A 14,655-nucleotide genomic window follows, 5' to 3' on the forward strand; every position below is an offset into this window, starting at 1 on the left:
TATCACACAGAGCTTCAATTCACTGAAGATCTAAACGTGATCAAACCGTTTGTGTTCATCTAAACAGCAATGACTCATCGATCAGTCATCAACGTCTGCGATAATGCAGCCAAAACCCACATTTGCTGCGATTACCAACATTTCGAACAAAAAGAAGAGAAATTCAAGTTTTGTCGAAGTCACTTGTGCGAGCCGAACAGTGTATTAGTGGTTGGCTTTTTGTGCATTAATTTATACTATAGGCCTACCCCCCCCCCCCCTAGCTCCCAATTCTCCATACGTTTCCCCTTCCTTCTCTCCTCCCGTGCCATCTGAAGTCAAACCAGCATGGATTTCTTCCAGATGGAGTGCGTACATTTCTCGCGATACGTATATAAGCGATGCACCTACAGTATTAAACATCATCTCAATCAATAACCTTATTTTGTTTTAAAACATGGATACGTGATATACTATAAAAGTCATGCAGGGACATGACCATATCCGCCTGACCTTCTTACAAACCAAATAATTCACCTTGAACTTGTTCACCCCATATGCTGTGGTTTTTGTTGCCTCCAGTTTCATACAGTAAATTTGTCAAAAGCCTCAGTGTCTCTGGAGGAGAGAGAAATGACCAGGAGAATGACCATAGAACAATAGATCATTGTCTTGCCCAGTGGCGTAGGAAGGTACTTTTGAGTGGGGGGTTGAAGACTGATGGCCGGCCTGAGGGAGGGGTCTAAGGGGAGGGGGTGTCCCCCTCCCCTTTGGATTTTTTTGCATTTCCAGGTGGCCTCAGATGCAATTTGGTGCAATATAGCACACTTCAACACCCACTCCAATTTGTAGACTTAATTTTGTATTTTCACCTGGCCTTAGATGCAATTTGGTGCTCCAAATGAGATTTTTTTTCTCATTTGAAAATGAAAAAGGGGTTTTCTGACTTGCGAACCGGGGGGGCGGAATGATACTTCCGCCCCTCCACATTTTTCACTGGGGGGCTGGCGCCCCCCAGCCCCCCGGTTACTACGCCCTTGGTTTTGCCGCTGCCATACACGTGACATCTCTGAAACATGAAACACCCAAGAAGCATAACCAGAGAAAGGTGAAGGAGAGGGGTGGGAAGCACATCCAATTCCAAAGATTTTGTCAGAGAAAATAAAGGGCGTGTAATGTGACGAAAGCTGCTAAATATTCCAAAACGACCACAATATTACACACACACGCACACACACACACACACCCACACACAAACAAATAAAAAACGGAAAAGGGTGAGACAACGAACCTTATCAAGATTTTCTGTTGACAGTTGTGTAATATATGTCTACACGGGAGTGTCACTTTGATGTTCACGTGACAATCTATGTTGGTGTCATAAACTGAGCAGGCAGGGCTGCTTTACATTGTGGGTCACACCTATAGAGACGCTTCATTATATACGTGCTCATAATAGTTCCATTTAAAGAGGAGAAATAGCTGCAAGTAGCATCGTTAAATCGTGTAAAGTGTCAATAACTGAACCAAAGCTAACTTTATCTAAGAGATCTCGTTCTATGCTTCGTATGGCTAATGAGAAGACCCTATTAAGACGCAGAACACACCGTCACTTCCACCCCCGCCCCCTCTGTCTACCCCACTGTCGATGGTGCAGGGGAGTTTGAGTGATTTCTTGTGAAGAAATATGTATTAGCCGTAATAAAAGTATAAGTTCATATATAACAAGAACGAAGCATTGCCATGGTTGCTATTATTTTATATATCTAAATATTTTTTGTATAGTGTCTGACTTATTAGGTCACTTATAACAACTGACTTAGCGAGAATAGCGAAGTTGTTATCATTTTAATTGTTTACGGTTTATGAAAGCTCAGTTTTAAACTATTTTGTCACCTATGACAGTTCTATATCACATTTTAACCGAGCATTCTATCCTCAGTTCCGATCTTGTTTCATTTCTCTGTGTTTCATTTATTTGTCTGCTTGAATATTAACTAAATGACTGTGTATGTCGTGGGTGATCATTACAGTCCTTAATGATTATTAATTGCTGACAAGCATGTTTGTGAGGACTGTAAACCACATCCTGTATGGTTTTGTATTCTGTCGAATTGATAGGTTTTTCTTTTACATCGTACCAGTATCTAGGCTGTTATAATGTCATAAACTGACATGACTTAATACATGTCACTTCAAAACAGCAGTGATTTGAAACTGTGGGAAAACGATGAGGATATCACTTTCTCGCACGGTACAAAAACAATACAGTGTAGCCTAACTAACATTTTGTACCAAGTTGTCCCAAGTTACATGTTTTCTTGTATATTATACAAATGTTTACTTTCTTAATGTATAATGACCACGTAATTCATTCATGGTATAGGTAAATATCGTCGAATAAGGTAATAATTACCGTTTCGAACCGGGGGGTGGGGTGGGTGGGGGTGGGTGGGGAATGGTACATAAATAAACATTATTCAGGTCTATGTGCGATTCAAGCATCAAAGTTGAAAATTTGTCAGTAAAGTAAAGTAAAGTAAAATTTATTGATATCAATCATAAAATGAAGATATAATAAAATGGATTCCGCAGCTTAAAAATATGCATAATATATATACAAAAAATATGATAAAAATATCATCTAGTTATATGACAGTTCAAAAGCTTTATACTCCTCGGTAAAAAAAGAATGTCTAAAGCGTTCAGTACGCATACGAGGTAGGGTATACAACCTACGTGGAGTGGTGTAATACTTATGGAGAGGATGGTCAGGATCAGTCAAAATCCCTCTTACATAATGAAGTACAATTTCTTCAATGTATTGATCATCTATAGAATAATACTTTCTGAAATGTTCAGTTCCCAAATCTATAGTATCATTCTGTATCTAAGCACCCTTCATTTCTCAAAGGCGAGGGGAATCCCTCCCCCTGGATATTATAACGTGTTAGCCTCCCTCCCTCCCGTGCACAAAGGGCTGATTAGAACTAACCCACTTCAGTGTACTAATAGTATTGCCATACTATTATTTTAGAAAATTACTCCAAGTCCTTGTGCGTATATAGGAAGGTGATTCAGTCACAGAAATAAAAGTACCGCATTATAGTCTGAACAGAGAAAAACTGTTATCTCTCCAGTTTAAACAAATTCCACAAATTGAGCAAAGCCTTCGGCGGAATTATAAGGTTAAACCCTAAAAAATAAAAGCCCTGTGGATCACAAGGTTCATCACACTTTCAATTTAATTAATTTGTTGATACCACGATTCTCATCTTTTATTTTCATTCCTTTTCTTTTTTAGCTATCTATGACTTTCCTTCAATTTACTCTGATCCTTCCCAAGACTTCATTGGGTGACTAAGACTTCTGTAGCGTGTCTCCGTTGCTTGTTTCATTATAAAGCATACTCCACTAATGAAGTAGATTGTCCTACCAAAACAGACCCATACTTTGTGTTACAGATGGATGACTAAACATTAGTCAAAGCTGGGGTGATTCCTGCGTCTGGTCTCAATGCGATGTTATTTAAAAGGATATGACGTGACCAGTCCTAATATCTAACGATATGCTATACATGCCTTATTGGACACGCTTCGCACGTTTTATCGTATTTGTGAATTCGAATTTATTATATCGTTGGTTCTCAGGTATTTTGTAGTTTAGTAAAACTTGATCCTGATAATAACGTTGATCAATATGATCAATCCAATATGCGCTTTAGACTCGAGTGTCATTTTGTATGCATCTGAGTTCTAATATATACACTGGAGGGAAAAAGAATATAAAAAAAACGAAAAGGGGAATGGGTAAGCTGTTCACCTAATCATTCACCCTTGAGTGGACCTAACACTCCCTTGATTGCCAGTGTGACCCTAGCAATACTAACATGGCTCTCAAGACGGTAAGTAAATGGGTTGAAAGTTAAGATAGCATTGCATTTGTTTTATGATGCATCATGAAATATCTTTCTCTGACAAATATGCACTTGAAAAGTTAGTGTACCATAACTTGTACCGACCCCTTCCTATGGATGACCGAAATCCTGTCCAGCAGAAAGGATCAATTGGAAGGGAATGGGTAGTTGACCAGTTGTCATGTGTGGGTGTTGTATTTCAGTCGAAAAACGGAACAAAGAACGCTTCCTGCTAGGCATATAACTGATGTTAATCACCAGACTGGTTTAAAACGGAAATTTAGTTTCTTGTAAACAATTAAGCTAGTTTAACCATGGAGGTAAAACAGAACTGACCTTCGGTGAAGCTGAAAAGTACTAATTTGTACTAAGGTCGTGATCGTTAGCTGAAGTCGGGAGCATTAGTGACCAGTATTCGACTTTCTAGCATATTTGGGACCAACACTGATGACCGTTACGAGTTCATACGGAAACTGATACTGAGGCTTTCAGTTCAAAATGATGACACGCATCACGTTCCGCTTTGGTTACTAGTTTCGTCAATTTTCATGTAATCATACACAGACTCGTGATAATTGTTCGAAAAATCTCAATACGTGTCGGGGAATTAATATCCCCCCCCCCCCAATTTAATATTGAAACATTTAGCCAGGTTCTTAACGCAGTACAGGAACCACACACAAATATCACCTTTCCCAGTAAGTAAAGCCTTCTGCTATGCAGCGCACCAGACTCATTACTTATTCACACGCCACTGCATGAATCCTTCTTCTTATACATAAACTGTGCATAATGACGGTAGACCGATGAGCATCCTTTGTGGACTATACATACAACACGGTCACCAATGCAACATTCTATCATCATGCAACACCCCCCATCCCACCACCACCCCACCCCCACCACCACCCTCCCCTATAAGTGTTCTTCGAACCCAACTCCTCCTTCCTCTTCTAAAGAACATCCCCAACATTGGTTCATTATTCATATAGGCCTTCCACAAATAGGCCCACAAAGTGAGTCTTGTGAAATTGTGTTTTCATTACCGAAAACCCTTAATTAGGGCAAGCATTTCTACGATATAATTTCATATTTAATTTGTTTATCTGAATTAAGGTGCTATTACTCTGTATAGCGTCAGCCCATGCAGGGAGGAAGCCTTGTGTCAGCCTATAGCATTATAATACAGCTCACAGTACTCACAGACGATTGTGAGACGTTGAACACAGCAAAGCATCATTCAAATCAGCGTAGATACATGTATATCTGAATTAATGTGTTCTTAATTTGTATTATGTCAGCCCAGGGAAGGAACCTTGAGTCAGCCTGTAGTATTATAACACAGCTCACAGTCACAGACGACTGTGCATGTGCACGCTGAACAGGAAAAGCGTCATTCAAATCGGTGTAAATATGCTGGCAATCGGCTAATTTGGTCACTGAAATATTCGTTCTATGCAATTTAAAAGGTGTGACCTTGCGATACGAAGTGAGTTAATTCTTTGGCAATGCATTACAAAAGGGAGTCTTTTCATTGACTCATTCGTATATTTGAACCGGTGCTTTGTTATTGGAATTTCAAATAAGGCACTTGATTGTTATAGGTGTCATTTAGCGAGAAAAATAACAACAAGTAGAATCGATCAGCCTATTATTCCGTTGACACGAACTGTGCAGGACGGCCCTTGCTTGGAATTTAACTGTGACAACACCTCCATTCTACTAGGGCTACGTAATTCGTGTATTCACCGGACGGAGGTTACAAAATTTCCAGCAGATCACCATTTAGGGTATAGGGGCCTTCCTGAATAAAAATATTTAGGAAATGCAAATTTATACAAGAGGATATTGTAAAATGCAACCTGGTAGAGCCTGGTAAGGGTGCGGAGAGGGTAATTTTTGGAAAAGTGCCATTGTTTATGTTTTATCAGTCACTGAATACGATTCCAAAATGCGCCCAATTGTGCCCCTGCAGTAGATCTTTTCATTTCACGTAATTGCGTATTAACTGTTTTTATTGGGGGGGGGGGGGGGGGAGGGAATCAAACATCGCCGAACTTTTGGACAAGTTTTGAGGCCTGATTAAGGTTACCTTAGAATTAAATGATGATTGTTGCGATGATGATAACACCCGCCGCAACTAATTGATTAAAAGCGGGCACGAAAGAGGGTTCAACTTTTTAGGGAGGGGTGAGGGGGATACAAACTTCGAAGGCCAGTGGCACACGTGACTTTGATTTGAGGGGCGAACCAACCTATCACCTCAAACGCCTTAACAAATTGATGTAGCCTACCATAAACTCTAGTATGTGATTGTTTTTCCAATAAAACGGCATATTTTTAAACTAATATTGTTTAAATGTTTATCAAAAGTGCACTTTCTCGAGAATTCAACGATCGATGAATTCGTGAATAAGTTCATATAGTCTTCTATAGCAGTCAAAATGTTTTGTGTGGGGGAAATTGTAAAAGTAAAAGTTTAATTGTTACTTTCCTTACATTCCACTTTATTGAACTGTACATACAATTACGTGAATAAATACCAGGAGGTTGCAAAAATCACAACAAAATGAGACACTTCTCATTTCTGAAAAGGGAACCCCCTACTCCCATCTTCACATCCCCCCCCCCCATCCCACATTTGGCTCCGCCGTCCCTGCCTGAAATGAACAGGAACTGCGTTTAGATCAAATAGTTATAACGGTGCCTGGTCTTAAATTGCGCCGTTTACTTTTCAGCAGGTTCCTCTTGGGAGGGAAAATTCGCTGGGCATGTTGTTTGTTATAACTTCTGACTTCGTAAGAAGGAAGCAGCTGAACATAGCATTGGCCGCAATAATATGCTGACCATATAAATTTGTTTACGTCTAGGACAGAAATGAAAAGATTTGGAACAATTGGTCTACGGAACGGTTGGCTCCATACAGGCTGAGCTGTATCGTCACATAGCTGAATTTCCGGAGGGAGGAATATGGAGACGGTGTATATATGCCAACGTAATTGTAGGACGGGGAGGCCGTGTATCGGGTAGAGCGAGCCAGGATCTCTTCCACTGTCATGGAATTATAATGAATGGTATGACTTTGCAGTCATGTTTTGAAGGTTTCTTATATAATCGTTCAGACCGCGCTATCGGGTGATCGGGCGGAGGGGGGGGGGGGGCTGGATGCATGGGTATTATCGCGTGGATGAGCCCACTGTACTCTATAGGCTACTTGTAAGCATAAGATATAAGAAATTACCATCCAGGCTCATCCCGCCAGTCACCATTCGATGGTCCACTCAAACCCATTTACGGGGCTACCCATGATGCATATGTTCATCGGCCAATGGGACGCTATACGTCCCTGGAAATTTGCCCTCGGCCTTACGTGCAAGTGAATCTATGGCTGCTATTCATGTAAAACATGCATAATCGAACTATCAAATATCAAGTACTGTCCTGTAATATTTCCAGGATTTCACATGGTGACATCAGATACTGAGTGAAAGACAACATTTTCTGTATAGAAATCGACCACAGAATTATCAATACGTATATTAGCCCTCTACATAGTGAAAGTAACATATTCTCTGGTTCCTTCCGCCACAGGAAACTCTCTATGTGTGAACTGTGCATATATATCCTGCAATTAATGAGTTGTTTGTTCATATTGCCTCGCACATTCATATCAGTTTCAATCCCGATTGTACTAGCTATATAGCACCAGGGTTACATCAATTCTTCCTTTGTAGTTTGCATATATAGTGTAACATGCTAGGGAACTTGGTTTACAACGGACAACATGCATAGAGAACGCTGAAGTATTCCCCCAAATTAGCAATTTCAGCTGGTCAATTTATACCATGACAACGACCGGTTACTATGTTTACCGACCACTCCCAAACTACTCACTAATTCATGATTAATTTGTATTCATATAACTCCGCCCACATCGACGTTTATTTTGCCATATTTGGTATGCCACATGTTACGTACACCCCCGGGTACTAATGAGCTTTGAACTCTTACTGGTAGAGCCTCCATAAAATGGCTGGTTTTACTGTAGATGAAACTAAACTGCTCCTACAGATACACATGCAAAGACGGACTTGTCTCGCTGCTAGAAAGAATTTTCAAATTCAGGTAAGCCAAAGAAAAACCATTTTCAAACTGAAAGAGTTGGAACCGACTTTAATTACTTCCTTTGTTGATCTTCTTAACGTGTGAACTCTGTGTGAATTCCTGGGGTTTAAAATTTCTACGTAACGCTTTCGCGTCTATTGAGGTCTCTACACTTGCCTTGTACGTGTGTATGCTGCTTGTTAATAATTACATACACTGTCAGAGCAGGAGAAAGAGAGCGAAAGAGGGTAAATTGAAACTGGGATTGAGGAAGTTAGACTATACTAGGTGCAGTTATCGTGTGTGTTGGACATTGAACCTAGTTAGACACACATACTGTATTATAATTATCAATGAGATCTTCGTATCAGAAGGAAATTTACTTGTCAGGTTTAATAAATCACATGAGATAAGATATGTTAGTTATTCAAACTTCAATATCATAAAAGTTTTGTAATTGAAATTGGAAAAAGAAACACCTCTTTAACACAAGTTTAGGCATTTGAATATGATCTGCTAGATGTCATTTGTATTTACTTTAGCTAGAAGATTATCCCCATATGTTGGTATTTCAAGAATACATGATGTGTAAAAATTCAACCTGATATGTTTTCAAAATTCTAAAATTTATCCAAAACATGGCAATGACACCAACAAGTAGCTAAAAGTATTCTTTGATACTTTTGATTCTTTGATAAAGCAAATATTGTCATTATAACAAATGGGAACTATATTAAAAAAAAATTTAATTGAAATTAATTTCTCCCAAATCTTCCAACAGATTTTCTTACACTTATTAAACAACCACAAAACAAATAGCAATGGAGGATGAAGTACAAGCTCTTGTTATTGACAATGGATCCGGTATGTGCAAGGCTGGTTTCGCTGGAGATGATGCCCCTCGTGCAGTGTTTCCATCAATTGTTGGAAGACCAAGGCATCAGGTATGTCTTAAAATTCTCCAATTTCAATCTTTGTGCAATCAATGACAATTCTAGTTGTATAAGCTGTGTAGCATGAGTTTGGCTCAAAAGCCTTGCATTTGCAGATTGTAAGTTTCATTTAAGTTCATGTGATGGTTGACTATAGCCACTAAAGTTGCTCATAGCCACTTACTGTCAACAATGCTTAGCTGTGCCAGTATGCACAAACATACTGGCTTTTAATTGCTGTGCAACTGCATGGTAATAGTACTAGAGTATTTTCCCTATATTGTAGTTATTCAATCCATATCTTGAATTTCCTACTAACCAAAGATATGCAAATAAGAGTGAGTATACATGACCATTTATGGAACTGAAATATCTATAGAATTGTATGAACTTGTACATAGTAACAGACACAACACTACAGTAGACTTTTACTCAGAAGTTGAATGCCAGCGAAACCTGTGAGAGTATTGCTAAACACATGTTCATTTGCTGCTGAAGTCCCCGCCTAGCCTATGCATGTGGCCATGAATTGAATTGCCATGGAGGTCGTAGAAGCTCCGCCCCTACTTTTTGCTGTTGAATAATTCATATTTGGGTGTGGTGTGACATGTGTAGGTGTTTGCTTCATCAGACAATGCAATGCTAAGTTGATATTTTATAGGCTTTTGACCCATTCCTGAGGGGCATGTTTGTGACAAACAAGTTTCAAGCTGCACAAATAAAGTAAGAAGGAAAACAGAAATAATAATCCAGACATTTTTTTTATGGAAATACCATTGCTTTGCAACTTTTGGTCTATATGTTGTGTTTGGTGTTCATATAACATTCGAGTAAAAACAGTAAGAACTTTGTTTGGCAGACGCTTACAGTGTAAAGAACAAATTATTAGCCAGGAAACATATAGTTCAATATCATAGCTTACAAAGTTAGTCTGGCCAATGTTTGATCTTAGAATATTAGGGCGGATTGTGGGGGGGGGGGGGGTTACAGGAGTTAGGGGTGCATAGTGGGGGGGACAATGGAGAGAGAATTAGGGAGGGTTGTGGGAGCTTGATTATTTGCATGCTACTCCTATCTATTTAACCATGGTTGTTAGGGAACAGTTGAGGGTAGGTGCAGTTCGTACAGTGCATGTTAACTCACAGTATACAATTTTGAGCACAAGTGTTGGGTACTAAATTCAAACCGTTTACTTCAAGACTCGTTTTTAAAAGGTTGTGTTACTTAAGAGAGAACATCATATATATTAAAAATGACATCACATTGTTTTCTCCCCAAATTTAATCCAGTTCATAAAAAAGAAAAAGGAGCTGGTGATTCCCTTCTGCAGCTGTTTGTTATGAACAATGAAGAATACAAACAATGTATTAAACAAACAATGTAGAATACAAACAGTAGGGTATGGCCAACTCTGATCAGGGAGTTGTTATGGAATAACAACTCCCTGCTCTGATACATCTCAACTGTCTAATTAAACAGGATGATATACGGCCTTACAAGTTTGTTTTGTTTTTTCCTTTAATTCAGGGTGTGATGGTTGGTATGGGACAGAAGGACAGCTATGTAGGAGATGAAGCACAGAGCAAACGTGGTATCCTCACCTTGAAATATCCAATTGAACACGGTATCGTCACAAACTGGGATGATATGGAGAAGATCTGGCATCACACATTCTACAATGAACTCCGTGTAGCCCCAGAGGAGCACCCAGTACTCTGCACAGAAGCTCCACTCAACCCTAAAGCCAACAGGGAAAAGATGACACAGGTAAATACAATCATTTCCTCACTGGGCCCCTAATATGTATCAACAATCAGCATTACTTGCCAAAGAAATTTCATGGCCAACATGCTACCTGTTAAGCTCTCTTTCCATCTCTCCTTAGACCTCACCCCCTTTCTAACTTACCAATAATTATTCACTGGTTGATCCTCCCCTTACTTCCCCTCCCCTCACCCAATATTTTTAATATTAAATTTAAGATCATGTTGTTCTCCTCAGATCATGTTCGAAACTTTCAATTCCCCTGCTTTCTATGTTGCAATCCAAGCCGTGCTATCTCTGTATGCATCTGGTCGTACCACTGGTATTGTCATGGACTCTGGTGACGGTGTCTCTCACACAGTACCCATCTATGAAGGTTATGCTCTTCCTCACGCTATCCTTCGTCTTGATCTTGCTGGACGTGACCTTACTGACTACCTTATGAAGATTCTGACAGAAAGAGGCTACACCTTCACCACAACAGGTACGTGTTACAAGCATAATATAATATACAGCAAATTTGTGCAGCTAAGCCAAATGACCCCACTCTCAACTGGGGAGCATCTTTGTAAGTTTGATGTGAATATAAAGACTCTCGCTACTAATGCACATCGCAGACGTAATGTTTTAGATGTTAATGTGGTAGTATTCCTAAATATTCCTTAAATCTAGAGAATGTTAAATTATGTTCAGAACATATGAAGACTCTACTGTTACTTTTAAATGAATAATGTAATCAAGTTTACTGAGCTTGTGAAACTAAGAATGGTTCAGGGGCGTTGCTAGACATTACTTTTTAAATGGCACAGAACTTTTCTAGACGGGCAGTATTTTCTAGAAAGAAACATTTTGCCGAGATTTTCTTGTGGAGAGTGGGGGTTGGGGGAACACCTCCCACAGCTACACCAACGAAGCAGTTCTTCACTTCCAAGCTTGATAGCTTGTTACTTTGTTGTTTGCATGAAATCATTACTCCTTTATCATATTGCCATCATTCAAATGCAATGATGTGACTTCACCAAATATTTTGAAAGTTATTTTATACTTATCCATACATAATTAATAACATATCAAACGAATTATCATCTCAGCAAAGGAACAAGCTATCAAAGTGGGATTCAGAACAATGTGAATCTTTTATCTTTCTATGTAATATATATAGTTTAAATCTTAGTCTTTGTTATACCCTTTAAGCAGGTTTTTGGTAGGATGTGAGGGTCAATCTTGATACTTGATGATGAACAATAACAAACCTCTGTCATTTCCTTGCAGCTGAACGTGAAATCGTCCGTGATATCAAGGAGAAACTTAACTACGTTGCTCTCGACTTTGAACAAGAAATGCAGACCGCTGCCTCCAGCTCCTCATTGGAGAAGAGCTATGAACTCCCTGATGGACAGGTCATCACCATCGGTAACGAGCGATTCCGCTGCCCAGAGGCTATGCTTCAGCCATCTTTTCTTGGAATGGAATCTGCTGGTATCCACGAGACCACGTACAACAGTATCATGAAATGCGACGTGGACATCCGTAAGGATCTTTATTCCAACATTGTCCTTTCTGGTGGTACCACTATGTTCCCAGGTATTGCTGACCGTATGCAGAAGGAAATTTCAGCCCTGGCACCACCCACCATGAAGATCAAGGTCATCGCTCCACCAGAGAGGAAATACTCTGTCTGGATTGGTGGATCCATCCTTGCGTCTCTCTCCACCTTCCAACAGATGTGGATCAGCAAGGAAGAATATGATGAATCTGGCCCAAGCATTGTCCACAGGAAATGCTTCTAAATTGCTGAACTTGCCAAGAACAATAACAAAAGGGCTAAAGACCTTTGAGACTATATACTGCAGTTATTCATAGCAGTGGCGGAGCTAGGGGTATTGGTCAGGGGGGCTAAAATGGTCTGTAGGGGCGCTTTCGACACTATCTAAGCGGAGCGCCACCACAAGTTGGCGCGGAGCGAACAGAAATGTTTTGAGTAAAGATACTCCCTAGATCGCCGGAAATGACCCTTTCCGGGCCTTGCTAATTTGCAGATAAACGAAGAATAAATACAGTAGGTGTCATTGCCATTTTGTCAGAAAATTACACCAACAAAATGTGACAAATGTCAATAGGTATTTGAGAGCGCAATAAAAAAAGTCAATAATTGCAAATAAGTCAAGAGTGGTAAAAAGCTGAAAAGGGCGCCAGCTGTGTCCATTTGAGTCCGTCAGGGGGGGGGGGGGCATTCACCCCCTCTGACTGTATGGAGGCTCCGCCACTGATTCATAGGGATATATATGTGTGCAAGAAGGGTTCAAATGTGGTCACCTGTAGTGACAGAACAAAACTATCACAACCCTCTACTTTTTCTTTTTTTATCTTTAAACTTCTTGCAGCCTATAAGCATATCTCAAATTCTAAATAGGCAGCTTGCATGATTTCCAAAGAAACAAGTTTTCTAATGCAATATGAGACCTGTAATCTCTGTAAAGTTTCATGTGCACAATTTGTAAAAAAGTAACTTTCTTTGTAATATTTTTCTACCATTTTGCTTCTTTAACTAGGATCAGTGATAGAAGTTTGTCATAAACTGTCACTCATTGTATAAATGTATTAATTAACACTGTCAAAACAGTGCTTTATTCAACATCTTGGTTAGAAACAAAATTCTAAGCATACATGCACAGAATTCTTACCTACTTCCAACGTTTAACCTGTCATTAAAAGATTTATTTAAGTATTAAATATTACCACCATCATTAAAAGTTCTTGTTATTTATTCAAGAAACATAAAAATAAGAAACATGACATTTCATTTGTCTCTTTTTATGACATCGACTGCTTCAAATACCTTAAGAATAATTGCCTAGAATTTTGCTTCATATCCCCTCCCCCCCTAATCCGAACATGAATATATTCAAAGTTATATATAACTTTTAAGATAAGTATCATAGACTGATTGAAATGACTTGCGCAAAATCATACTTGAACATTGTTATTTGATACAGCCTCTCACCAACCCATAACCTCTTACTAAGAACTGGGTGATGTAACCCTCTTCCCTACCCCCCCACCCCTCCCCACTGCTGTCTTGGCTGGTGTCATTGCATTAAAGGCACCTACCTAATTGCTTCCCTTTCATGAAACTAAATTTGTACAGAAATATATTACACAATCTTAGCTAACTAACATCTAAATATCTTGTCCCTAAGAAGTCAACATTAGCACTAAGATAAAAGCATAGCTAAACTTTCCCTTACTCAAGGCAATAGATGGGTGGTATATGTATGTATATTAGATCCTCCTGCAAGCAGGAACTCGCGAAGAAGCCATCATCAAAGCCGCAAGCTGACCGAAGTCAGTCTCTTAGATTCATATTTAACGTCCATGATTATGAATTGTAATTGTCAACAACTCTGTAACTGGACGACATACATTAATCTGGGAGTGACTCGAACTCTGACCTTATGATTGGAAGGCACCGGCGTTAATCATTGAGCTATGTAAGGCGTTAACCACTGAGTATATGATGGCATCAAAGGAGATATGGGCTTCAAAAGCTTTGGAATGTTTGCTTTGTTCCACAAACGTTCTCTGTAGATATACTATCCTCAAATTTTGCAACTAATATCACTCTTTGGATAAATCATTGTCATGTTATCAATATAAACCACTTTCACTTCGCTGTTGCAGATGCATTTACAAAATATCACCAACAAAACTCAACATCTTTGCAATACAAAGTAATATGAAGATCTCGTTTTGTCCTACAGACGCAGATTTTTTCCAACAATTATGCTAAGCAGCCAGCTTCATACCCCAGAAGATCCCTTTAAAGGATGACTTTGATCACAATAGTATGTTGGATATTCCGACAAAATGACAACAGGTTATATGGTTTGGTTGAGTTATTATAATTGATAAAACTCTGACCCAGTGACACGCGCAAAGGGTGTGGGGAGGGGATAGCCC

At 39.4% G+C, this 14,655-nt stretch overlaps 1 protein-coding gene across 2 annotated transcripts; it reads left to right on the forward strand.

Annotated features, from left to right (window-relative positions):
• Nucleotides 1-7,862: 7,862 nt before the first annotated feature.
• Nucleotides 7,863-13,491, forward strand: LOC139959046 (actin, non-muscle 6.2-like). Of its 2 annotated transcripts, none has more exons than XM_071956579.1 (5): nt 7,863-8,020; nt 8,781-8,943; nt 10,459-10,698; nt 10,933-11,179; nt 11,968-13,491. In XM_071956579.1, the coding sequence occupies exons 2-5, from the start codon at nt 8,821-8,823 to the stop codon at nt 12,483-12,485; spliced, it is 1,128 nt and encodes a 375-aa protein (XP_071812680.1). In that variant the 5' UTR covers nt 7,863-8,020; nt 8,781-8,820; the 3' UTR covers nt 12,486-13,491. The 2 variants fall into 2 exon arrangements, with proteins under 2 accessions (XP_071812680.1, XP_071812681.1); XM_071956580.1 differs by lacking the exon at nt 7,863-8,020 and adding an exon at nt 8,129-8,247.
• The last annotated feature ends 1,164 nt before the right edge of the window (nt 13,492-14,655 follow it).

Source organism: Apostichopus japonicus, chromosome 18, assembly GCF_037975245.1.
Source record: "Apostichopus japonicus isolate 1M-3 chromosome 18, ASM3797524v1, whole genome shotgun sequence".
In the NCBI taxonomy this organism is placed as follows: domain Eukaryota; kingdom Metazoa; phylum Echinodermata; class Holothuroidea; order Aspidochirotida; family Stichopodidae; genus Apostichopus; species Apostichopus japonicus.

Bases quoted from the DNA above. Each gene is read 5' to 3' on its own strand.
- LOC139959046 (XM_071956579.1), top strand. From the start codon at position 8,821: ATGGAGGATGAAGTACAAGCTCTTGTTATTGACAATGGATCCGGTATG. The intron at 8,944-10,458 runs GTATGTCTTAAA...CCTTTAATTCAG, and splicing joins TTGGAAGACCAAGGCATCAG to GGTGTGATGGTTGGTATGGG. The intron at 11,180-11,967 runs GTACGTGTTACA...ATTTCCTTGCAG, and splicing joins CTACACCTTCACCACAACAG to CTGAACGTGAAATCGTCCGT.